The sequence below is a fragment of the Lipophrys pholis genome (assembly GCF_963383615.2).
Source record: "Lipophrys pholis genome assembly, chromosome: 9".
Lineage (NCBI taxonomy): Eukaryota > Metazoa > Chordata > Actinopteri > Blenniiformes > Blenniidae > Lipophrys > Lipophrys pholis.
This window is the reverse complement of record NC_137639.1, coordinates 30,298,404-30,323,275: the sequence shown is the minus strand read 5'-3', so window position 1 is coordinate 30,323,275 and position 24,872 is coordinate 30,298,404. Positions and strand designations below refer to the sequence as shown.

The 24,872-nt window shown below is 41.5% G+C and overlaps 2 protein-coding genes across 4 annotated transcripts; both read right to left on the bottom strand.

The window, feature by feature from the left end:
• Positions 1-3: 3 nt before the first annotated feature.
• Positions 4-6,449, bottom strand: LOC308114695 (macrophage mannose receptor 1-like). 2 transcript variants are annotated; one of them, XR_013935629.1, is made up of 6 exons: positions 6,292-6,449; positions 5,264-5,608; positions 3,390-3,746; positions 2,157-2,259; positions 1,949-2,042; positions 4-513 (listed from the first exon to the last, which is right to left on the bottom strand). XR_013935629.1 is itself a non-coding variant. In XM_080471785.1 (6 exons), the coding sequence occupies exons 1-6, from the start codon at positions 6,326-6,328 to the stop codon at positions 503-505; spliced, it is 957 nt and encodes a 318-aa protein (XP_080327911.1). In that variant the 5' UTR covers positions 6,329-6,449; the 3' UTR covers positions 4-502. The 2 variants fall into 2 exon arrangements, 1 of the variants encoding a protein (XP_080327911.1); XM_080471785.1 differs by having other exon boundaries at positions 2,157-2,269.
• A 5,862-nt stretch (positions 6,450-12,311) lies between these two features.
• LOC308114657 (nuclear receptor subfamily 1 group D member 2-like) lies at positions 12,312-24,865 on the bottom strand. Of its 2 annotated transcripts, XM_080471713.1 has the most exons (9): positions 24,802-24,865; positions 19,595-19,687; positions 15,817-16,065; positions 15,620-15,708; positions 15,374-15,518; positions 14,273-14,979; positions 13,990-14,175; positions 13,630-13,840; positions 12,312-13,509 (listed from the first exon to the last, which is right to left on the bottom strand). In XM_080471713.1, exons 3-9 carry the CDS (start codon positions 16,010-16,012, stop codon positions 13,310-13,312), a joined length of 1,734 nt encoding a protein of 577 aa, XP_080327839.1. In that variant the 5' UTR covers positions 16,013-16,065; positions 19,595-19,687; positions 24,802-24,865; the 3' UTR covers positions 12,312-13,309. The 2 variants fall into 2 exon arrangements, with proteins under 2 accessions (XP_080327839.1, XP_080327838.1); XM_080471712.1 differs by lacking the exons at positions 19,595-19,687; positions 24,802-24,865 and adding an exon at positions 17,629-17,842.
• Between the last annotated feature and the right edge of the window lie 7 nt (positions 24,866-24,872).

The window sequence follows — 24,872 nt, the reverse complement described above, 5'->3', positions numbered from 1 at the left end:
TTTCCCCGTTGCTTTGTTTTTTATTTGTTTCAAACAAAAACAAACGGCCAACTGCAAACGTCAACATCAAAACTACTCGTTTGTGATTTTACATCAAATAGGTTGATTGTGGGGAAAAAGACTTTGGGTGAAATGTGTGAGTTTAAATTGATGTATTTAATTAAAAAAAAAATCTGGAGTATTATGCAATAGTGAAAATTGCTAGAAAAAAAGAGATAATGACAGAAAACAATGACGAGACACACTGTTTAGTAATATGCAGTGAAAGTGAAATATTCATAGTTCTTGAGCCAAAGAAGTTACTCTTTCACTCAGGATCACCAGTAAACCACTAACATGTCGTGAATATTTCCACAGTAAACCGCTCCGATCATCACGTCAAACACTCGAAAGTAGAATCAACTAATTGTAGTTAAGTATCATTTCATGGACAACAAGGCAGGAAAGAGTCTCCGTGTGAAGGACGATGTGGCGTCACGTTCTGGAAGACGTCCTCACGGCTTCAACACTCGTCTGAACAGAAAGACAAAACTGTTACAACCAGTACAAGTGTTTTTCTCCGTGTTTCTATTGTCATTGCAAATCAGCGGCTCCTGGTAAATTCCTTAAGTGGGGCTTTTTATTATTATTTATTTTCAGCCAATGTTAACTTCGTTTAGATACAGTTTGTTTATAAACCACATTACAACAATCTGGACTTTTTTTTAGATTGAGAGAGCCCCCTAGTGGTGAAACATTATAGTTCTTTTAAACAGCTAGTGAATAGAGAGCCCCCTAATGGTGAAACATTATAGTTCTTTTAAACAGCTAGTGAATAGAGAGCCCCCTAATGGTGAAACATTATAGTTCTTTTAAACAGCTCGTGAATAGAGAGCCCCCTAATGGTGAAACATTATAGTTCTTTTAAACAGCTAGTGAATAGAGAGCCCCCTAGTGGTGAAACATCATAGTTCTTTTAAACAGCTCGTGAATAGAGAGCCCTCTAGTGGTGAAACATCATAGTTCTTTTAAACAGCTAGTGAATAGAGAGCCCTCTAGTGGTGAAACATTATAGTTCTTTTAAACAGCTAGTGAATAGAGAGCCCCCTAGTGGTGAAACACTATAGTTCTTTTAAACAGCTAGTGAATAGAGAGCCCTCTAGTGGTGAAACATTATAGTTTTTTTAAACAGCTAGCGAATAGAGAGCCTTATTAAGACTCTTTTATTAACATACTTGTAAACAAATACAAGCAGAAGCTTCATTAGTACCTTCTAGAAAATGAATATATTTTTGGGGCTGGCTTACTGGAAATGATAGTTAGTCTGAGTTTAGTGAAAACAAAAGGTTTATCAGGTATATTGTCAAACAACATCAATTCATCTTTCAAAGCATTTTAGAATGTTTTGAAAGAAACCTCAAAAAAGAATTGCAAAATAACACTTACATGGTTTCAGTTACAATCTAGTTTCATTTACATTCTGGTTTTATTACAATCTGGTTTTATTGACAAGAGAAAAAAGAAATGTCTGGTGGAAATACTGATTGTCTTGTAACTTTAAAATCCAGCAATAGTAGTTGATTTAAAAAGTTCAACCTGATTTAGATCCCTTCATTCTACCATTATGTTGGCAGGACGTGAGCAAAAGCAAAGAATGACATATGATTCTAGAGCAACTGAATTTTAGTTTTCTCATTATTGAACAAAGAACCATGTCTATGGATAAAGGGCTAAATTTATTACGTAATGCACCAAATTATTACATTTTCATAAAAAAAAAAAAAGTAGGACACCTATATTTTGAAATAACTTATTAGAGTTATTAGAAAATGAGGAAAAGTTTAATAGAAAATGCGTATAATACATATTGCACCGTTATTCCATAATGCGGCGCGACACACCTTAAACGTACACGGACCCGTGGGGAAAGTTTGATGTGAAAACATTTCTAGATAGTTTTAGAAAATACCTTTGACAGTTGTCTTTTCCTGCGTCTCCTCTGGCAGTTTGGACCAGCTCATCCTGATTCCAGACAAACCGCTCTTAGCAACTGCTGAGTGCAGCTACCGAAACACAAAGATGAGAGTTTAATTTCTCTTCTATTCGTTTTTATGAACACACACACACACACACACACACACACACACACACACACACACACACACACACACACACACCTGTTGCTTGAGGTTGTCACGGAGGACTGGATCCTCCATGTTGGCGTCGGATCGGATCGTTATCCTCACCAGGTTCTTCGTCGTCTCCAGACTCGTCTCCAGACTCGTCTCCGCTGGAATTTAACGTCATCGAGTCCCGTTCACACGACAACGTTTTTAAGTGGAAACGAGAAACTTTTCTCACGTTGTCGGTGTCTGTTTACACCGCGGTAGAACTCTTTGAAAAAAGCTCCGCCTCCAAGGAAACGTGAAAAAATTTAATTTTTCTGAAACGCTGCTATTCCACATGTGCCCCATGACCTCAGTAAATAGTTCTTCTGCACATGCTCAGTAGGTCGACAATATTAGCAATGTTTGCCTCCAGAGTGTCATGACTCCAGATTCTCCTGGGACTTTTATTCTGACAGTCATTATAATAACAACAAAACTTCGTCGTCTGGCAATACGAATGTCCCGTGTTCTCCCGTTGTTAATGTTTAGAGCACTTAGTTCTCTGCGCACATGTGTGTGGTTCCTTTACAAAAACCAACAACAGCACCCACTAGTGGCCTGGTGCGCTAACTACATCATTTTCAGCAATTCTGTCGTTTCCTTGTAAACAAACGTTTTTCAAATGTTGCCGCCTAAACGCGAAACGTTTCCAAAGCAAAAACACAAACATTAAGAAGTGAGCAGATTTATACTAACATATAAATATTCTTAAGCACTCTATTAACGAATACAATTTATTCTTTTTATAGATTAATTCCAGAAATTATTTAAAACTTTCTGTGAAATTCCCTTTCTGCTAAATCAATTAATCAGGCATTACACAGATAATTAAATCACATTTCCTTAAAGTTTATTCGGTAAAGCTGTATTGTCTGTTTAGTCTGAAAGTAGTGAAAGTAGTCTGAGTATGAAACTGAACCAAACACAAGGCTTTCATCATTTGCTGTGATATAATGGTAATGTTTTCAAAAATCTCAAAAATGTTAAATATATATATATATATATATATATATATATATATATATATATATATATATATATATATATATATCGTATATAATCTTAGATTTCAAATGAAACCATTTGTTTTCAGAATTTTTAGTTTCTTTTCCAAATAAAAAAAAAGACTATTGCAAATATAAACAATGATGAAGCCTTTAGCAAATATTGAACATAATGTGTATCAAAAAGGAATTTGAGTTTGAGGTTTTTAAAGGTGGAAAAGGTTTTAGTGATTCATACCTTTGGAACAGAAAAATGGGTGTTTCTGGATGCATGGCTCTCTGCTCCACATTCCTGATGCCAGCGATACAACTGCACAGCCCTGTTCCTCCGGACCGAGGCTCTTGGTCGGGGAGATGGGTTCCTTAGGATTCCACAAGTGATAATTCCCAAGGGCCTCACCGGTATCTAACCAGTACCAGAGGGGGGGCCTGCTGAGGCCAATCCATGTTTCTGCGCTGGACAGGTGCGTCTTGACTTCAGAATTAATTTCTCCATTCCTAATTACGGCCAGAACTGAAGCATTTTCCTCACACACCCTCACGGCGTCGGTCCAGCTTAAGTTAGACTCAATCTTGGCGATTTCGTTCTTCACACCTGTTCAGATGAGGAGGTCACATGGCATGAAAAAATCTCAGTAATTGTACTTTCTGTGACAAACTGCAGGTCAGTTGCTGTCTGTGATTCAAAATGATGATACGTTTTTGTCATCAGGGTGCCAGGCCCGGAAAGCCCACACAGAAACTGTCGCAGACAAAAGATGGCACGAGAATTGTGGCGATATCTTTGGTCGTGGTTCTGAACCGGTGGTCCTACGTCGCACTGTGAGATCGCTTTATATGATTCAGACAGTTTATAGCCGGCTTCAGGTCCTGTTAGAGCCCGATATGAAACAACCACCTGAAATGTTATCAATAGAAATGTAGTAAAACCTGAAATGTATTAAATAAAAATGTAAAAAACCCCAAAATGTATTAAAACCTTTTTAATAAATTAATTTGAAAAAAATTTAATAAACCCCAAAATGTAATAACTGGTCGATAATTTAACAAAACTGAGTCCAAAACTTACAAACTTTTAATATTACATTGTGGGACAGGCAAAATATTTCTCCTAATACTGTAATAATTTTATTACATCATAAAGTGAGTCAGTGATTCATGGTTTGGACTTGAACTGCTTCAATTTGAATAACACTGAAATCAAGAGTTCTAAAAGTTTGGACTATTTGTTTAGACATTAATCTATATACAGTTTATGGTATTTATGTAGGATTGCTGTTGTCCAAGTCATTTATAGTCTTATGTTCTCTATAATATATATATATAATATAATGTAATCTACTTCTCCAATCATCAGTACAAAGTAATGTATAACAGTAAACATTTTAAGATCGCATTTAAATTCTTGTTACGTCTTTTTACATTATCAACCAGTTATTGCGTATCAGGTTTTATTACATTTTATTTCACAACAATTCGTGTGGTTGTCACATTTTGGGCTCTACCAGGGTCCGATTAAACTACATTTTCAAGAGAAAACAGACATAATGACGTTCCGTTCACGCGACAATGGTCCAACAACGATAACAATCCAGATTCTCCTGGGATTCACTAGTTTATTAGTTGAGAATCTCCCGAAATAACAGTCCAACCTTATCGTCTGTCAATATCAATGTCCGTGTTCTCGCCACTGTTAACGTTTATAGCATTTTGTTATCTGCGTGCATGTGTGTGTGTGTGCGTTTCATCACAAAAACAAACCATAGCACCCACTAGTGGCCCAACATGAAAACAACCTCGTTTTCAGCATTTCCGTGTAAATGGTCATCATTTTTGAAACGTTGCACTATAAAACTACCAAGTCCCCGGACACTCTGGAATCAAACGTTGTTATTGTCCATCTCCCAGAACTATTCACTCGACCGCTGTGCGTGTGCAGTGGCAGCGTTTTTGGAAAAGCTTGCGTTAACCACCGTGTTTCCCGTGGCTCCGAGCACCGCCGTCACGTAAAACGAACCTCCAAAACACGACGACAGTTTTGTGTTTTCACCCGAAAACGTTGTTGTGTGAACAAGAGCCTTGAATTTCACGCCGTGCCCGTTTTGAACTCACCGTCATAGCAAATCGAAGGTTTCTTCTCAGTGCAGACGGAGCTGATCCAGGTTCCTTTTACTGTCATGAACACACACAGCTCAGTGCCCTTGGTCACATGATCAGACGACCAGTTGAAGTACGGGGATTGCGTTCCGTCCACCCAGTTCCAGTCTGAGTAGTTCTCATAGAGTCCCAGCCAGGCGCTCCCAGTGTACCCCCCAGTGGGAGTCTTCGTCATTGCAGTGGCGGCCTCCTCATTCAGGATCTGGGCCATGCCGCGGTGGTTCAGGAGGCAGAAGTCATACGCTTCATCCCACGTCTTCGGCTCTTTGAAAAATAAGAACTCGGTAGAAACAAGGGAACCTGAAGAGTGAAGGAAACATGTATGAATGTGGGAGCCGCTTTGTTTTTTTGGTTTTTTTTAATGATGAAACAAATATAATAAATTTGTTTTTAATCAAATTATAAAGCAGAAATACAATTGTTTATTACCACGCTCAGCGTTTAGAATCAGGATCTGAAAGAAATACTTTCAGGAATCTCCGACCATAAATGTATGAAACTGGTTCAAACATTTTAAGGGCGTAGAATTTAATAATTCTATAATCAAATATCATTTATAAAAACCAAAATATATATATAAAACTTTAACTGGACTGAGACTTGATCTTAGCTTTAGCTGCAATTTAAATAAAATAAAAAGAATAAAGATATATATATATATATATATTTTTTTTAAATTCAACTATTAATTCAATTAAATAATTTATATATATTTTAATTTTCATAATCTGAAACAGACATTTTATCTATGCACTAGGGCCTATCTCTTTTTGAGATATATATATATATATATATATATATATAATTATTATTATTTATTTATTTTTTACATTTCAGCTGCAGTAAAAACAAAGCTCCAGTCTCAGTACAGTAAGATTTGTTCCCCACAACCAGCACTGGAAGCCAATCCTTTACAAATGAGGTCCAAACTTGGATGAACACAAAATCCTCCAATCCAGTGAGACGAATTCTTCCCAACTCACCGGTCAGAAGCACGACGAGAAGCTGAGCCTCGCCCATGTTGATTATCAGCTGCAAACAAGAGAACAAGAGAGGCCAATAGAAAAGGGTTTAACTCAACAATCTGAGAAACACTGAAGATATTCATTTACTCAGACCCTCTCCTCTCCAGTGTTTGTCTGCTTCTGCTCTGGTCCAGGTTGTTTTATAGGATGATGCAAATGAGTCAACATGACAGTTGAAGGATGAACTTTGAAATAACAGGGATTGGATGAGAGATCGCTGCACTGAAGCTCTGACATTAAAAAGACCCAAACCACCAGATTATGACAAAATAACTCAGTTCTTTTAGAGATTCCATCAAAATATGTCCCTATTAGTGTCATATAATAACTTGTTCACATCGAGATGATGTGATCGTGGTATTTCAACCTTACATCCACTGATATTTACTATTTTTGTACTTTTGTTGACAAACCATAATAATTATAAATTATAACAGAGAAAATATACAGAGATTATTTAAGGAGGGCTTAAAGAAAATGTATACATGGAATTCTTATATATTTATTTGTTTGTTTATTAGTTTATCTGTTGTTTATTAGTTTGTTTGTTTTTAGTTGTCTCCAAACATTAAGCGATTTAGACCCATAAGAGACCGAGACCCAAAATCCAACTCTTTCAACATTCCTTTTTTTTTTTTTTTTTAAATTTAAGAGATTAGTTTCTATTTTTAAAAACTTATGGTTTTTCATGTGCTTATTTCAGAATTTTCAACTTTATTTTTCTGTGAAAATGGTAAGGTCTGATTTTTGGTTCTGTTCTGTTAGGGAACATCCAGATTTGGTTTCTATTGATTTGGTATGTTGTGTTGAAGTAGAAAAAAAAAAAAAAAGATATATATATATATATATATATATATATATATATATATATATATATATATATATATATAAATATATATATATATATATATATTTGGTTTCTATTGATTTGGTATGTTGTGTTGAAGTAGAAAAATAAAAAAAAATAAAAAAAAAAATATATATATATATATATATTTTTAATATATATATATATATATATATTTTTTTTTTCCTACTTCAACACAGCATACCAAATCAATAGAAACCAAATCTGGTTTTATATATATATATATATATATATAACTAATTATTGAAATGAGATTCTGAGAGACGGAGCATGCAGGGTTTAGTTTAGTTTGTTTTAAGCCAGACTTTGTTTGTGACCTTTTCAACAAGAGTAAAATGTCTTTTCATTCAAATCTCTGCTAATGGACCGAAAACAAGACGTTAATAGGAAAAAGAAAACAATTTCAAAATCAACAATCACAACATTGAGACATAAACAAACAAACAGTAATTTGAAGAAATAATTATGATTTTGTGCTTTTCTTTTAGTAGAATGTCTAAATTTGTATTCTTGGAGTAAATCAATCAGTTGTTTTTATGTTTGTTTGTTTTTATTTATTCTACATTATTTTTTTCATATGATTTAAGTATCCATATTTTAAAACAGACGTTTTATCTATGCACTAAGGCCCACCTCTTTTTGGTATATAAATATATATATATGAGTATCGTCAATAGCTCACTTATACAAGAAAGCAAGACAGAAACAAGAAATGATACTAAAAAGTAAGAATGTTAAAACGTAAAATAAAATAAATAGCTAAGAACAGGAAACTGAAGGTAATAAAGTCTAATTGTTCCGAACATTTAATGCACAAAAACTAAAAGCAGCTTGTGCATGTTTGGTTCTGAATGTATGGAAGCAGGTTTACTTCATTTTGCTCCACGTTCCAACAAAACACATGAAAAAGATATATTCTGTGTTATTTCTCTGGCGGTCATAATGTTACGGCTCATCAGTAGATTCAGGTTATTTCCATCATGTATACTTTTTCTGAGTCAAATCTCCTCCGTTGGGTTTTCCTTGCAAATGTTAATGCTGAAACTAGATATGGTTTCTCTGCGCTGCTCCTGCAGTTCATTTCCATTATTTGTGATTTGAGCGAGGTAAACCATCTTGAGCTGAACCTCTAAATAAACAGTCGCGCCGGCCGTAAACGTCACACTATTTGCATTGGAGTCTGCGGTGATGATTCATTCAAATGGCTGCAGACGACATGTTATTCAAGCGGCGCTCGAGTCCGACGGCCAAGAAAAACAATTGGTCTGATGCCCAATTTGAACAATCTTATCAGTCCACAGCTCGCCACCCTGTGCAACGTGAAGCTAAAACTCTGAGCGATGAAAACAAGCCGGATCGCTGCCGACCACGTACGTGAGTCGACGGGATTGCGTGAGAACTAAACGTCGTAAAGCGCGCGCGCGTCTGCCATTCACGATAAAGAAACTAGCGAAACATGAACGCAGCCGTCCACCTTGTGGCGTTTATGTGTTCGGAGAGAAATCCCCCAAGAGAGGTATTTTCTTTATATAAAACATACTTTTTTGCGTTTTGTCTTTGTGTCCATTTGGTCGTAACCATGACAACGGCCGTCCAGGAACTCCGATTTAGAGCTGAGACCAAAGATATTGTGACGATTGTTATCATTCGTCTGCGACGGCCGAAGATCGCAGTGCATTAGAGGTGAAGGAATTAAAAAAAAACTCAAACCGTGTAGTTTAAATGGCAATATTTGTGATTTACGTGAAATTAATTTGTTCATCTTTCGTGACGTTCTCCTGGTATACCGACCCGAACCAGCGGGTTTTCTAACGTGTCACAAACTGTTGTTTTGGTTTATTTACTGTTATTATTGGCTTTTTGCATCTAAAATGGTCACATTATCCTCAGGCTTATTTTTCTACTGATTAATATACAGATTACTTTTTTCAATAAATCTATTGATTTAAAAAAAAAAAAAAAATTTTCTCCATTAAATAAATTAGAATTTTTTTTGTTTTATTAAACTTTTCTTGAAAACACACACACACACACACACACACACACACACACACACACACACACACACACACACACACACACACACACACACACACACACACACACACACACACACACACACACACACACACACACACACACACACACACACACACACACACACACACACAAAAAACGTTTTTGCACTGCAGGGTATTAATGGGCAACAAAAAGTAGTCCAGTTTTACTGGTAACTGTAATCTGTGTTCACAACACAACATAAATAAAGCAAGAGCTTATAGTGCAATATGTATTTGGTATCTTCCACAATGAATGAGAATTAAAATAACTTTCAGGAGGAAAGGTTTATAAATCATGTACATAAAAAAGTCAAATTTCAATAACACATTTTACCAGTTATATATATATATATATATATACAGTGAAGAAAATAAGTATTTGAACACCCTGCTATTTTGCTATATTCTCCCACTTAGCAATCATGGAGGGGTCTGAAATTTCCATGGTAGGTGCATGTCCACTGTATGAGAGATAACCTAAAAAGAAAAATCCAGAAATCACAATCTATGATTTTTTAACAATTTATTCGTGTGATACAGCTGAAAATAAGTATTTGAACACCAACGTTAATATTTGGTAGAGTAGCCTTTGTTTGCAATTACAGAGGTCAAAGGTTTCCTGTAGTTCTTCACCAGGTTTGCACAGACTGCAGGAGGGATTTTGGCCCACTCCTCCACACAGATCTTCTCTAGATCAGTCAGGTTTCTGGGCTGTCGCTGAGTAACACGGACTTTCAGCTCCCTCCAAAGATTTTCAATTGGATTTAGGTCTGGAGACTGGCTCGGCCACTCCAGAACCTTGATCTGCTTCTTACGAAGCCACTCCTTGGTTTTCCTGGCTGTGTGCTTTGGGTCATTGTCATGTTGGAAGATCCAGCCACGACTCATCTTCAATGATCTGACTGAGGGAAGGAGGTTTTTGGCCAAAATCTCACAATACATGGCTGCAGTCATCCTCTCCTTAATACAGTACAGTCGTCCTGTCCCATGAGCAGAAAAATGATGGTACGCATCATTCTTCTTCCTCCAAACACGCATAGTGGAATTATGACCAAAAAGGTCAATCTTGGTCTCATCTGACCACAAAACTTTCTCCCATGACTCCTCTGGATCATCCAAATGGTCATTGGCAAACTTAAGACGGGCCTTAACATGTGCTGGTTTAAGCAGGGGAACCTTCCGTGCCATGCATGATTTCAAACCATGACGTCTTAGAGTATTACCAACAGTGACCATGGAAACAGTGGTCCCAGCTCTTTTCAGGTCATTGACCAAGTCCTGCCGTGTAGTCCTGGGCTGATTCCTCACCTTTCTTAGCATCATTGAGACCCCACGAGGTGATATCTTGCATGGGGCTCCACTCCGATTGAGATTGTCCGTCATGTTTAGCTTCTTCCATTTTCTAATGATTTCTCCAACAGTGGACCTTTTTTCACCAAGCTGCTTTGCAATTTCTCCGTAGCCCTTTCCAGCCTTGTGGAGTTGTACAATTTTGTCTCTGGTGTCTTTGGACAGCTCTTTGCTCTTAGCCATGCTGAATGTTTGGGTCTTACTGATTGTATGGGGTGGACAGGTGTCTTTATGCAGCTAACGACCTCACACAGGTGCATCTGATTCAGGATAATACAGTGGAGTGGAGGAGGACTTTTAAAGGCAGACTAACAGGTCTTTGAGGGTCAGAATTCTAGCTGATAGACAGGCGTTCAAATACTTATTTTCAGCTGTATCACACGAATAAATTGTTAAAAAAATCATAGATTGTGATTTCTGGATTTTTCTTTTTAGGTTATCTCTCATACAGTGGACATGCACCTACCATGAAAATTTCAGACCCTCCATGATTTCTAAGTGGGAGAACTTGCAAAATAGCAGGGTGTTCAAATACTTATTTTCTTCACTGTATATATATATATATATATATATATATATATATATATATATAGATTGATTGACAGATGGATATTCAACAATTTTGAACATTTGAGCTTTTTAAACATTTGACCTCTTTTAAGCAGTTGTGAATGTTTCCCCCTCATTTTTAAGCTTTTGTCTCTCCTTTAAGTAATTGTAGTCCTTTTCTTTCTTTTTTTAAAATGCTGTTTTAGTCCTTTTTAGCCAGGAGTTAAGAGCTGTAGTGTTTAAATGAGCTAATAATGGAATTGAATATTTATATTACATAGAATGTTCTTCAGGGAGCCACATGTATTAACCACGGATACATTTTCATTTCTTTTCTTTTTGTCATTTTTAACATAATTCCTTTTATATTCCAAGATTAAAGAACATTTATTCATGAAATGGTAGCATTGGTTTCACTAAACTGGTTGCACTGGTACTAATTTGTGCATCTCTGGTTGAATTCTCTGTATTTGGGAGGTGGAGGGATTCTGTAACGACACCACGAAGGACTTTATACAGCCACTTCCTTCATGTCCGCCATCTTGGAAAAACGAACATTGCCGAACACGCACGGAACGTGCCGAAGTCGTCCACAGCGGGCCAGGACAGCAGCGGCGCAGCGCCCCTAGTGGTAAGCGGCAGTTCGTGATCTTTTGACATGGCGTCAGGATGTTTGACTTTGAATGTCCTTTTTCTTTTCCAGACTACTGTTGTATAATATTGTCAATATTTGTATATATAATTGTTTAATTATATGTATTTAAAACCATGTCTAACCGTTCATATGTGCATATTTTATTTTGTGTACCTTTCTTTGTATTGGTTCAGTTATGTGCTTTAAAATAAAAGCATGTTTCTTCCATAACATACAAAGTTGTGTGTGTGTGTGTGTGTGTGTGTGTGTGTGTGTGTGTGTGTGTGTGTGTGTGTGTGTGCGGGGCTTACAGCAATTCATATTTTATAATGTTGTGAATTTAATTTAAAAAAAAAACACACCACAGCAGGGTTTTTTAACCTTCAAGTCTTTTAATTCATTCTATATCATATTTATATCTATGTTCATCAGATATTTATATATTTATATATATATATTTATAGTTATTTACATATGGCAGTTTCTGCCAGTAGAAGAAACTGATATTCCAACAAAAGTGTCAAGACTTCAGTGCTATGCTGAAAACACACAGTTTGATTTACATTTAGAAAAGAAAAGAAAAAAAAAGAAAAAGTGGGAAAATGGCAAAGAAAAAAAAAAAAAAAAACACTCACGTGCTGTGATTACATTTACACGTTGCCTTTACATGACACTGTCACACTTTATTTTTTCTCGCTCCACAGCTTGTGCAAAAAAAAAAAAAAATAAAAAATTTCACTTCAACAATTGTCGACTCCCCAGAAATGACCAGGCAGTGTACAGGCGGCTCCCGAGGACGTGCAGCACGTCGACAACAATTAAATAGAAGGAAAAAATATATATATAATACAACATACGACACTATTTACAGCGAGACGACGGGCTGATGCATTCTGAGGCGGGGAGGGGGATGAGGGGGATGGGGAGGGGGGGGGGGTACAGCCATGCAAGTAGCAGCAGTCGTCACACATTCGTCTATACATTTTGTCAAAATGAGCTTTTGCTATTTTTCCCCCTCAGCAAAAAATGTGTAGCAGTCAAAAAACCTACAGGACCAGACGGACAGAGCGTCACATTCAGCTGCTCGCTCGTCAGAGAATACACTTTGGAATTAAATGGCTTTTGGATTTAAAAAAAAAAAGATTTGAAAAAAAAAAACCCAAATCTAAATCAATTAAAAAAAAAAAAAAACAACCTCTCAATCATTTCACAAAGCCAGTTAAGAATTCTTTAAAATAGAAAACAAAACCAACATTTTCTTTAATAAAAACTTTGACCCGCTGCGTGTTTATGTGCAACAGTTATCTTCTATAAATACAGTACATCTTTTATATTGTTCTCTCTTCAGACCAACTTAAAAATAGAATAGAAAATAACTTTTTATACATTCTAGGAACAAACACGTATGTGGGGGGGGGGGGGGGGGGGGTTGAACGCGTGGGGGGGGGAGGGGTTAAGAGGCGGGTCTTGGCGGAGGTGTGTGTGTGTGTGTGTGTGGAGGAGGGGGAAGCGTCTTCACGGCAGCACCTTGAAGGAGAGCAGCTCCTCCGAGTGCAGGTTGTTGAGCGAGCGCAGCTCGGGAAGTTTGAGGAGCAGCTTGGTGAAGGTGGTGGCCGACTCGTCGCCGTGGTTCTGCATCACCAGGTTCCGCAGCGCCCGGATCAGTTTGTCCTGCAGCGCCTCCACCGAGTTCAGGTCCTGGACGCCCGAGCGGTCTGCGGCGGCGGCGGCGGCGACAGAGGAGGAAAAAGAGGAAAGGAGCGTTAGCACCCGCGGTTGGTCAGTTGCTAAGAAACAACAACAATTTTCTTTTTTTTACGCCGCCGAACTCTTACCGGCCGACACGAGCACCACGGCGGTGAAGAGGCTCATCTCGTCGGCGTCCAGCCGCAGCGCCGCCAGCTTCTCGCTGAACTCACACATGGAGTTGAGCAGCTCGCCGGCGCCCAGCGACCGCAGCGTGTCCAGGCTGTAGCGTTTGCCGCTCAGAAAGGTCACCGTGCGCTCGGCCACGTTGAACAGCGAGGCGAAGCGGACCATCAGCACCTGCGAGTCAAGAAGAGGGGCAAAGGTTTTTAGTCTGGCTTCGACGGACGCACGGCGTCTGAACTTCCAATGTGACGCGAGACAGAATCTCCACGGCGAACCGAGTGTCATCGGTCCAAACGCCTGAGGCAACCGCTCTGCGTTCTCACCTCGAACGTCCCGGCCTTCAGCAGGCCCACTTGGTCGTGCTCGGGGAGGTCGCGGAAGCCCGGGATCCTCTTGGCGAACTCAACGACCTCCCGCACGGCGGGGGTGAAGCTCATGGAGAACTCCTCCCAGACCTCCTGGCTGGGCTTGCGGGGATCCACGTAAGGCGAGGTGTTCATCGGACAGACCTTGACGGGAAAAAATAAATAAAAGGTTGAGCGGACTGGTTGAACAAAGGTTAATTCTTTAATCTGATTTAAGTAGATTAAAGATGATAAAACTCACCAGGTGAGCTCTGGTTGGTCCCTGCTGACCCTCTGAGGTCTGTGAGTTATAGTCATGCTGTCTTTGGCTGTCGTCTGACGGTTCACAGCTAGGGGCGCTATCGAGTGGCTGCTGCTGCCTGAGGCAGACGCCCCTCTCCTCGCTGTACGCGGCGTTACTGACGTACTGCCCGCCGCTGGGGGCGCCGTGCTGGTAGCCCCCCACCGCCACGTGGTTGTTCCAGCAGTTCCACCTCTCCTGCTGCTCTTCCATGCGGCTGTCGCCGCCCATCTCCAGGGCGACGGCGACGGCGGGCGACGACGACGACGGCGCCTGTCCTTGACCCAGCGACCGCTGCTGGCTGAAGGCGAAGGCGTCTTGGTGCTGCCTGCTCGTGGAGACGACGGCCTCGTCCTCGCTGCTGTCCGACGACGAGCAGGAGGAGGCGGAGCTGGAGTTGGTGTCCATGGAAACGACGGACTCGGAGTCCTGCGGGCACTGCGGCGACGAGGGGTTGGAGCACGTCGGCGAGTCGGAAGCGGAGGACGAGGAAGAAGAGGACGGAGAGGAGCCGGCTTCGCCGGTCATCATGGCCTCCATGGGGCTCTGGTGGCCGTGCAGCATGCTGTGCAGCTGGCTGCTGTTGCTCATCATGTTGTTCATGGCGTTCTGCATCTCCAGCAGCATCCGCTGCTTCTCCCTCTTCGGGATGCGACCGAATCTCACAGCTGAGGGTCGGAAAAGAACAAAACAAAACATCATTAGATGATTTCAGCAAAAACAAACAAAAACAAAAGCTTTGACTAGTGGAGCACCTGAAGGAAAATATTTGAATATAATGTACTTGTTTATTTGTAGGTAATATTGCACTCAACATTAGGTGTTTATATCTTCTGTTCTCGTGTTCATGTAGTTAATTATATTGGCCAGCAGGGGGCAGTGAAAACTGTGTAGTGAATGACAGCCAGTCGACTGGGACAAGAAGCGTAGGAGCCGCATGCCGCGCGGGTGTTTCCCAGTGTTTCATGGCGACTCTCGTATCTGTACCCGCCCAGCCGGTGGTTAATAACTCTTCTTCACGCCACGTCGATGTCGTAGCATTAGCGAGTGTTGGAGACTCACCGTCTCTGGACATGCCAACGGAGAGACACTTCTTGAAGCGACACTGCTGGCAGCGGTTCCTGTTGATCCTCATGATGGTGCAGTTCTCCATCTTCAGACACTTCTTATACTGGATGTTCTGCTGGATGCTTCTCCGGAAGAAGCCCTTTAAAAAAAAAAAACACGTTTTAGCGAACGCCTGGGTGCGGCGGCGAATGACGGCTCGTCATTCCAGAGGCTGGGGGGGGGGGGGGGAGCTTGTCTCACCTTGCAGCCTTCACAAGCGTGGACGCCGTAGTGGAAACCCGAGGCCACGTCGCCGCACACCTTGCACAGCAGCACCATGCCGTTGATTTCTGGAAATAAGATTCACAGGAAGTGTCAGAAATGCAAACGCCATCCACCGGCAGTAACAAACCCCCCCCCCCCCCCCGCCCCCGAGCGGCGGCGGCGGTGGTGCTTACTCGTGATGCTGCTCTTGGCGGACGTGGAGGAGCGTCCGGCCTTCTCCGTGCCGTGGCCCCGCGACTGTCCGCTCTTGGCCGGCGGAGCGATGTCCACCACCATGCCCACGGCCCTGCTGGGAAGCGAGGGGCGGTGCAGAGCGGGCGACGTGGACAGGTAGCCGCCGCCGCCGCCGCCGCCGGGGCTGGTGCTCATACACGACTCGGGGTTGGAGGCAGAGCCGGAGGAGATGTAGGCAATAACTCCTCCTGGAGAGAGAGAGAGAGAGGGGGGAAAAACAAATATTAAATGTTGTGCTTAGTGAAACATGATTTCTCTCTCCAACATATCAAGGTCGTCCAAGCCGATGAGGACGACAGCTAACGTGTGCCGATCACGGCAAAAAACAAAAAGCTACTCTGCAAAGTACAAATGCGATTCGCCACGCCCGACGTACGCGCGTTGTCGGTTCACACGGCGTATAGCGACCGGCCTGCTTCGTCACCTCCCCGGCGCTGGCTGGTTGGATAACGCGGTTACGTAACGTTCTGGGAATGTGTCTCCTGACGGGGTCAGTGAAGCAAAACCAGCAGATACTGTACGGCGGTGGACGGTTACGTAATGACATGTGTACACGAGGAGGCTCATCCTCAGACGACTCGGAACCACCAGACCTTTAAACCTTTTTTTAGTTTGCCTCTCGGGGTTCACTGCATTTAGATGTATTTGGGGACGTGTGGAGAAAATTTGGCACAATATTTAGAATACTTACTATTCTATACTTACTTATGAATTCCTAACTATTCATGTTTTGTTTTTTTTTGTTTTTTCCTGGAACATAAAAGCTGTTCTCATCAACTCCATAAAAACATGATTTTTTATTATTATTTTTTTTTTTACTGAAACATGGAGGCTGTTCTTTAACTCCAGCTTCTTGTTTTGTATCGAGGCCAGGCAGACGGTTACCCAACCCGCAACCATGACTGCTCCGTTTCACGGCCCACCCACACGTGGATCTGTCATGACTTTCTGTGGACGCGGGGGAGGAAGAAGAGGAGGAAGAGGAGCGAATCTAGGTCAGGCCCGCAGCCGTCTCCCGACCGTCTCACGTGTACTGAGCAGCCGAGCCGCGCGCAGCCAGTGTTTTGTGCGCCTAGGGATTATGCAACGCCCCGCGTCACCGGCCGCGCTGCGGCCAATCGGGACGCCTCCTCCGCAGACTCGTGCTCGGGGTTTTGGCCACGCCCCTCGGCCAATCAGCGCGGGCGCTGCGGGGAGCGTGTACACACGGACACATGGCTAGGCTACGCTGTCCATGTGAGCCGACCAGGGAAGAGGAACACTGTTGTTGTCAAATGGAGCCGGACCGCTGGCACTCCTAACCCCGTTTTACCGCACCAAGAAATAATAATAATAATAATCATTAAAAAAAAAAAAAAAATAAAATCTCACATTTTAACCATAAGACGGAACCATTTATATATATTTTAAAAAGACTTTATGAGCATTGTTTTACCACCTTATCTGAGAACAACGAGCAGCTCCTGCAAACCAGGACACGATTCATTCAAGCTCTGCTCTTTAAAACACTTTAACAAACCAGGTGGAATCTGCTTCTCGTCTCCTTTTAGTGTGAACCGGGTCACATCGGAACACATTTTAGTCCACATTTTTACGAGTAAACACCGCAACTTCAAAAGTGGGTCTCTTTTATTTTTTTTTTTAATGTTAATTAAATCTTCACTGCAGTAAAGTTACCTGCACTATGCATGCATTTAACTAAAAAAAAAAAGGAATGAGAAAGTCAACAAACATTTTTTTTTTTTTCTTACCAGGCTTGGCTGTCCCAATGTCCTCAGGCATCTCTGATCGAGGAAATAACAATAACAATAATAATAATAATAATAATAAAAAAACAAACAGGAGATTGTTTAACTAGAACGGATCCGTCGTGACCTCCCGTCAGGAAAAAAGACTAAAGAACTGAGCGTTCATATCATGGATGTTCAATAATCTGCAGGAGTCCGTGACTCACGAAGGCGCGACTCCTCCAGCGTTTTACTGTTTCTGAGCTGGAGAGGGACGGTAGGTACAGATGAATCAGAGGAACTCCCCCTCCCTTCTCTCTCTCTCTCTCTCTCTCTCTCTCTCTCTCTCTCTCTCTCTCTCTCTCTCTGCGGTTAAAGAGAACTAGATGTTCTCAATAGTGGGCTCGCCCATGTGACCCATTTGTCGGCCCCGCCCCCTCCGCCCGGCCGCTCGAGGTACTTTAACCCAGTGACACACTTTCAGGACACCGCGAGAGAGCGAGAGAAGGGGAGGGGTGGGCGGGGCTGGCGAGGCCCGCGTGACGTAACGCGGGTGCTCACGTTGCCGAGTACAACGTGTGGACGGCTCCACGGCAGTGCGAGCTGCGTGAGCCAGTCCCGAGCTCGAGGACACGCTCCTGCTCGAACACGTTCACTAAACTCAACCCACATTTATTTATAAAAAAAAAAAAAAGAATGAGTAAGGAAACATTCACTGATGTGCACGTTACGTCACCCAGCGTCAACTTTTCCTTCTGTTTTTGGAAACACGTGCAGGACTTTCTTGATAGTGTCTAAAAAAAAAAGCACTCGGTGTTCCTGCTTCCATTTGTTTCTGAAGCTCTGGATGCATGTCTCATGTCTCATGTCTCATGTCTGCATGGTGGAGTTTGTCCCAGAACAGGGGTGGCCAGCAACCAAGTACATGTACTTGTTATTGTAGATTATTTCAGAATGTGTGTATGTGTGAAGCCTACTGACTTTGTTTTGCTTTAGGAGAAGAAGAAAAAAAGCATTAGTCAGTATTTAGGCATAAATACGTTGAGAAAATAAAACCTTTCTGAAGACATCCCTCTATCATCCATCTATTGTCCATCCATCATCCCTCTATCATCCCATCTATCATCCCTCTATCATCCATCTATCATCCATCCATCAGCAAGTCTATACATGTCAACTTGCAGAACCAGGTAATGAACTTTAATCAATTAACAGTGTTTATCACGTCTTTTTGTAATTTTCAAATATAGTAACATTAAGAAGAAGGCAGTTAATGCACCGTTTACACAACGTTTCACATGACAACACCTGATCCGTTAAAGAAAAGGTGTTGCGTTTCCACTGCAGCAGCGGACACACTGACAACGATGTAGTTAGTCTGCCGGGCCACCAGAGGGCGCTGTTGCTTGTATTTGTTATGGAACCGCAGGTACGAAGGAGATTCTCAACTGGTAAACTACCAATATAGATGATAAAACTAGAATACGACCGCGAGTCAAACCACTACGGGAGCTGCCATGTTTGTTTACAGGCGCATGAGAAGAAGAACTATTTACCACGGCGAAGAAGTCATCAGGGATGAAAAAGCTGATGAAAGAGAAGGAAACAGTCATCAGGGACGAGGAGAGCGGTGGGAAACGATGTCGATAGAACCAGCAGATGGCGGTAATGCAACTTTATTGCGGCAAAATGCCATTAAACCCAGTAGAAGAAGAAGATGAAGAATCTTTAGTCTTGCAGTGCAGGTTTGCACCATAGGGTGAAGTATCGAGTCACTCGAGTGTGAGGAGTAGATGATTAGCATCGCTTAATTAAACTAAAAAGAAACGCAAAAGAGCCGAAACTCGGGGGGGGGTTCAGGGGAAGAACAGACCAACGTGACTGAAAACATAACGACGCCCCAAACATACGGAAGAGCCACGACTTCACATTCACTCATGTGCAGCGTCACTCGTCACCCCGAATGACCCGGGTTGTACAGGAAACGTACATTCCTGTCTCCATAGCCTCTCGGGTACTTCATGTTCCTGCATCGGCCCTTTTCTTCACGAGGAGGAATCCACTCTCCTGCTTGTCCCTAAAACTGAGGTGGCAGGAAACAAAGTGATAATTAGAACCAGACTTAAAAGGAACACTTGAGCCACGATACGGACATAGATTTGCACTGCCAACTGTTCCTTCGTACAGTTCCACATGGTGGCAAGGAAAAGTATGACAAAACTTTTTTCCTAGTTTTTCTTTTTCCAGTAAATTCTTCATAAAATTCATCGAAGTCACACTGATAGACCAACGCATTGTGTTTACACTAATATAACTCGATATTCTCAGTTAAATCTAAAATTGAATTAGTTTATTTTATAAATGCACAATTTAACTGTTTGTAGGAGCTGTTGTCTCTTTAAGTCGTACAAGTACACCAAATAAACTGATGTATTCTAAATAATATGCTGATAAATATGGGGACAGCAAGTTCTTATGCTTTGAACAGATCCATTGTAAGATATGGAACTAACTGATACTAAAATATATATTTTTAACCATTGGCTTTTAAAATGAAGCATGTAAGGAAAGCATAATTACATGTTTGGTATTAGTATCTTCACTCTGCCACAACCGACCGGACACACAGGATTCTACACTACTACACTCATAAAACGTGTTTCACGTCATTCAGAGGTTAAATACAAAGAGAAGGAACTCAAACACATACTTTAAGTTTAGGTCAACCTTTCCAACTACTGCAGTGACAGTAAAAAAAAAAAAAAAGTACAAATAGCTGTGATAAAAACAGATGTATAATATATATGTATTTACTATTTAATGCTTGTGGATCAAACCACTGTGAGAAATATGAGGGGGTGAACTCAATATTTTCATTGTCTGCAACTCGGGGGGGGGGGGGGGGGGGGTCATGGCAGTGTTTTGAAGCAGTCCTCACTGTAGCTTTAGTAAATAGAAAAATCTTGAGTAGAACCTTAAAAGTAGAAACAGTTTCAGCCTCCCTAACTGAAACTGGGATCTGGTTCCACACCAGAGGAACCTGAAAGTTCTGCCTCCGTGCTACTTTTAGAAAAGTTAGGAACCTCCAGTAAGCCGGCACTCTGAGAACCAAGTGTTCTCCTGGGGAGATCTGGGACGAGCAGATCTTTAAGATGTGATGGAACCTCGTTGTTAAGAGCTTTAGAAGTTAGGAGGAGGATTTTAAATTCTCTTCTCGATTGAACAGGGAGCCAATGAAGCGAGGTTAGTATTGGAGTGAGGTGATCTCTGATGCTGGTTCTTGAGTTAGATATAGATAGATAGATAGATAGATAGATAGATAGATAGATAGATAGATAGATAGATAGATAGATAGATAGATAGATAGATAGATAGATAGATAGATAGATAGATAGATAGAATATATATCTCTCTATATATCTATATCTATATTTCTCTCTCTCTCTCTATATATATATATATAGTGTATATATATATGTCTATATTTATATCTCTCTCTCTCTCTCTCTCTCTCTCTCTCTCTCTCTCTCTCTATGTATGTATGTATATGTATATCTATCTATCTATATAGATATATCTATATCTATATACATATATATACAGTATATATATCTATGAATAGATGAAGTGGGTAAATGAATGAATGATGGAGAATGAAGATGGATGGCTGTGTACATGGATGGATGATGGGTGGATGAAGTGGGGAGATGGATGGATGTAAAAACAAGATGTAAAAATAAAATAAAATCTTATGGCGCTTGGTGTCCCTATATTATTGGAAAACCCTTTAAATGACCACAAAACTGCCAATGAACCATTATAAATGACGTTTTGTGTTTCTTTGTTTTTCTTGTAGTTGCGGCAGTGGATCCTGAGCAGCAGTGGGATTCGAACCCTCGCTGCTCTGACCACCAGGCCAAACCACTGCCCCACGTTCTACTGTAAAACCGAGGTGATTCATCCGGTCGGGCTTGTTTAGGTCGACATAAATTACATAAGTGCTGCGTCTCTTCCGTGAGGATTCCACCACCACGGAGGTGAACGAGCAACAAACTTCTTCCACCAGCTTTTGTTGTTCCACGTTTCAAAATAAGGGTTTAATTAATTTAATTGTGTTATTTTATGCTTTTTATGATGATGTGAAGTGTCTGAGTGTTTTCAAAAGTGCGATACAAATAAAATGTATGACGAGTATAAAAATAAATAAACAAATAAATAGTCTGCCGTCAGGTCTGAGGATAAGAATAACCCGGTGCAATAACGATCATCTTATGCATCTTTGGTGATTTATTCACTGGTTCAATGTGTGTTTTTATGCCTTTTTTTTTTACTGTGTAATTATACTTTTACTTTTTTTTCCAGACACTTTTTAAAAAGCCTAGTTTTGAAGCTTTGTGCAGAAACATTTCGTTCTTGTATACTTCTATGGGCGTATGTATTGAATGACAATTCAGATATATCATATTTAAATAAATAAGTAAATAAATAAATAAAGCCAGGACGCTGGCTGTTGTGGTTTAAAGTGTGTGTGTGTGTAAGTGTGTGTGTGTGTGTGTGTGTGTGTGTGTACACATATTGGGCTGCCTGGTCAGAGTTCAAGCCTCTCTGGAATGAGTCCGTCTCGGCAGGACTGGAGGTCAGAGATCACAAGTATTTTAAGAGCTGGACTCTGAAAAAACACATTTTGAGAAAGGACACTTCATCCGTCATCATCATCATCATCATCATCATAATAATAACAATAATAATAAAAACGTGTGGTGGATGTTTTGAGTTTGAACTCACTGAAAGAAACGAGACGCATGTTAAAGGTTTTGTGTTCCTTTGGGAAGTGGAAATAAATGTTTGTTTAGTCTTTTTTTTTTTTCTTTCCATCCCTGTTTAGGACGGTCATGTAGCGCACGTCTCGCTTTGAGAACGGAGGTCAGCCGGTGCAGAGGATCCGATAACGTGGCCTCTCCCTTGTTGACACACACACACACAGACACACACACACACACACACACACACACACACACACACACACACACACACACACACACACACACACACACACACACACACACACACACACACACACACACACACACACACACACACACACACACGTGAACTCTGGACTGTATCTGGTAAATACCAGCTGGATTTCCATCTTTAGCGTCGTAAACAAAGAGCGAAGGGAGACTAAACCTCAACGCCCCCAGCATCACATCCAACACCTCGGGCGAGCGAGAGGGCGAGTGAGAGGGTGAGTGAGCGAGAGGGCGAGTGAGCGAGAGGGCGAGTGAGAGGGTGAGTGAGTGAGAGGGCGAGTGAGAGGGCGAGCGAGAGGGTGAGTGAGTGAGAGGGCGAGTGAGAGGGCGAGCGAGAGGATGAGCGAGAGGGCGAGCGAGTGAGAGGGCGAGCGAGAGGGTGAGTGAGAGGGCGAGCGAGAGGGCGAGCGAGAGGATGAGCGAGAGGGCGAGTGAGTGAGAGGGCGAGTGAGTGAGAGGGCGAGCGAGAGGGTGAGTGAGTGAGAGGGCGAGCGAGAGGATGAGCGAGAGGGCGAGTGAGAGGGCGAGCGAGAGGGCGAGCGAGAGGGTGAGTGAGTGAGAGGGCGAGTGAGAGGACGAGCGAGAAGGCGAGTGAGTGAGAGGAAGAGCGAGAGGGTGGGTGAGTGAGCGAGAGGATGAGCGAGAGGGCGAGTGAGAGGGCGAGTGAGAGGGCGAGCGAGAGGGCGAGTGAGAGGGCGAGCGAGAGGATGAGCGAGAGGGCGAGTGAGTGAGAGGGTGAGTGAGAGGGCGAGCGAGAGGATGAGCGAGAGGGCGAGCGAGAGGGCGAGTGAGTGAGAGGGCGAGTGAGTGAGAGGGCGAGCGAGAGGATGAGCGAGAGGGCGAGTGAGTGAGAGGGCGAGTGAGAGGGCGAGCGAGAGGGTGAGCGAGTGAGAGGGCGAGTGAGAGGACGAGCGAGAAGGCGAGTGAGTGAGAGGACGAGCGAGAGGGTGAGCGAGAGGGTGAGTGAGTGAGAGGGCGAGCGAGAGGGGGCGAGTGAGAGGACGAGCGAGAAGGCGAGTGAGTGAGAGGACGAGCGAGAGGGCAAGCGAGAGGACGAGCGAGAGGGCGAGTGAGAGGGTGAGCAGGGTCGTGGAGAATGTGGTGTGGTTAAAATGGTCTGGAATGATGGCGCTCGTTTACCTGGTTACCCAGTGACCTTGGTGACCTTTGACCCCGCAGAAGCAGTGACGGCTGAAGTGACCGACGCTGCAGGAAAACTGAACTCGCTCTGGTGTCTTCTGATGCTTTAACTTGAAAAAATGGAAGACTGAAGACGTTTCGCTGTAGTTTCACCCCATTAAAATTGGCTGTATGTTAAGTAGTAGTAATTGTTTGGTTTCATCACGTACAGCCCTCACAAGTATTTTTTTGAATTAATATTTTTATTGTTTTTATTTTTCTGTGACAAAGAAAATCCACTTTGATTTTCGACTTTTTCTGAAGTTCATGAGTTTTTGTTTTTCTTTTTTCTTCAATGGCCCAAATACTCTTCAGTACTCACACAGCCACAATAAAGAAAAACTTTAAAATTTAAATGAATGATTTTACCAGACTGTATCAGGCCACTTCACTAAAATGTGTTCAGCTCCTCTGATCTAAATAAAGTTTCATTAAAAACCCTCTAATTAAACTCGTCACTACAACTGTATTTAAATCTATATTTAAAGAAAAGTTGATTCTACGATCAACACGCATTTAAAAGTTTTATTTTATTGAATTGATCTTGTGAAATGTTCAAATATTTTCATGAATTACAAACTGAAACTATGAAGGTTAAAACAAAAAAGGGTTTGAAATATTCTAGTCGTAAAATTTTACCTTAAAATGAGAAAAATGAAGTATTCCAGTGTGTACTCACCCATTTATAGAAATATTTTGAAATTCCATTTATATGGAATTTCAATCTTTTTTAAAATAGTTAAAAGAAAAATGTCTTAATGGGTTCAGATACTCACTGAATGTCTTCAAAGTAAAGGTTATTTTAGTCGACATATTTAAAAATAAATTAAAATATGTAAATAACAATGAACACGCTAATAGTTTTTACCCCTTTTATATTCTTTTAAATGACTTAAAAACATATTTTAATAAAATAATTAACTTTTCTCTAACCAACTGTGCTAAATTTGTCTTCGGCGTGTCTTTTTGAAGACGATGCTCTCACCACAGTGACATCACAGCTGGAGGCCTTCCTCTCTGCACGCTCTCCCTGCCTCACTGCTCTCAAAGCTCCAG

Coding starts and splice junctions, on each gene's coding strand:
- LOC308114695 (XM_080471785.1), bottom strand. CDS start 6,328: ATGGGCGAGGCTCAGCTTCTCGTCGTGCTTCTGACCG. Junction 2,270..3,389: donor CCCATTTTTCTGTTCCAAAG/GTATGAATCACT, acceptor GTTAAATTCCAG/CGGAGACGAGTCTGGAGACG. Junction 2,043..2,156: donor GTGACAACCTCAAGCAACAG/GTGTGTGTGTGT, acceptor GTGTTTCGGTAG/CTGCACTCAGCAGTTGCTAA.
- LOC308114657 (XM_080471712.1), bottom strand. CDS start 17,659: ATGCCTGAGGACATTGGGACAGCCAAGCCTG. Junction 15,709..15,816: donor CGCCAAGAGCAGCATCACGA/GTAAGCACCACC, acceptor TCTTATTTCCAG/AAATCAACGGCATGGTGCTG. Junction 14,980..15,373: donor CGTTGGCATGTCCAGAGACG/GTGAGTCTCCAA, acceptor TCCGACCCTCAG/CTGTGAGATTCGGTCGCATC.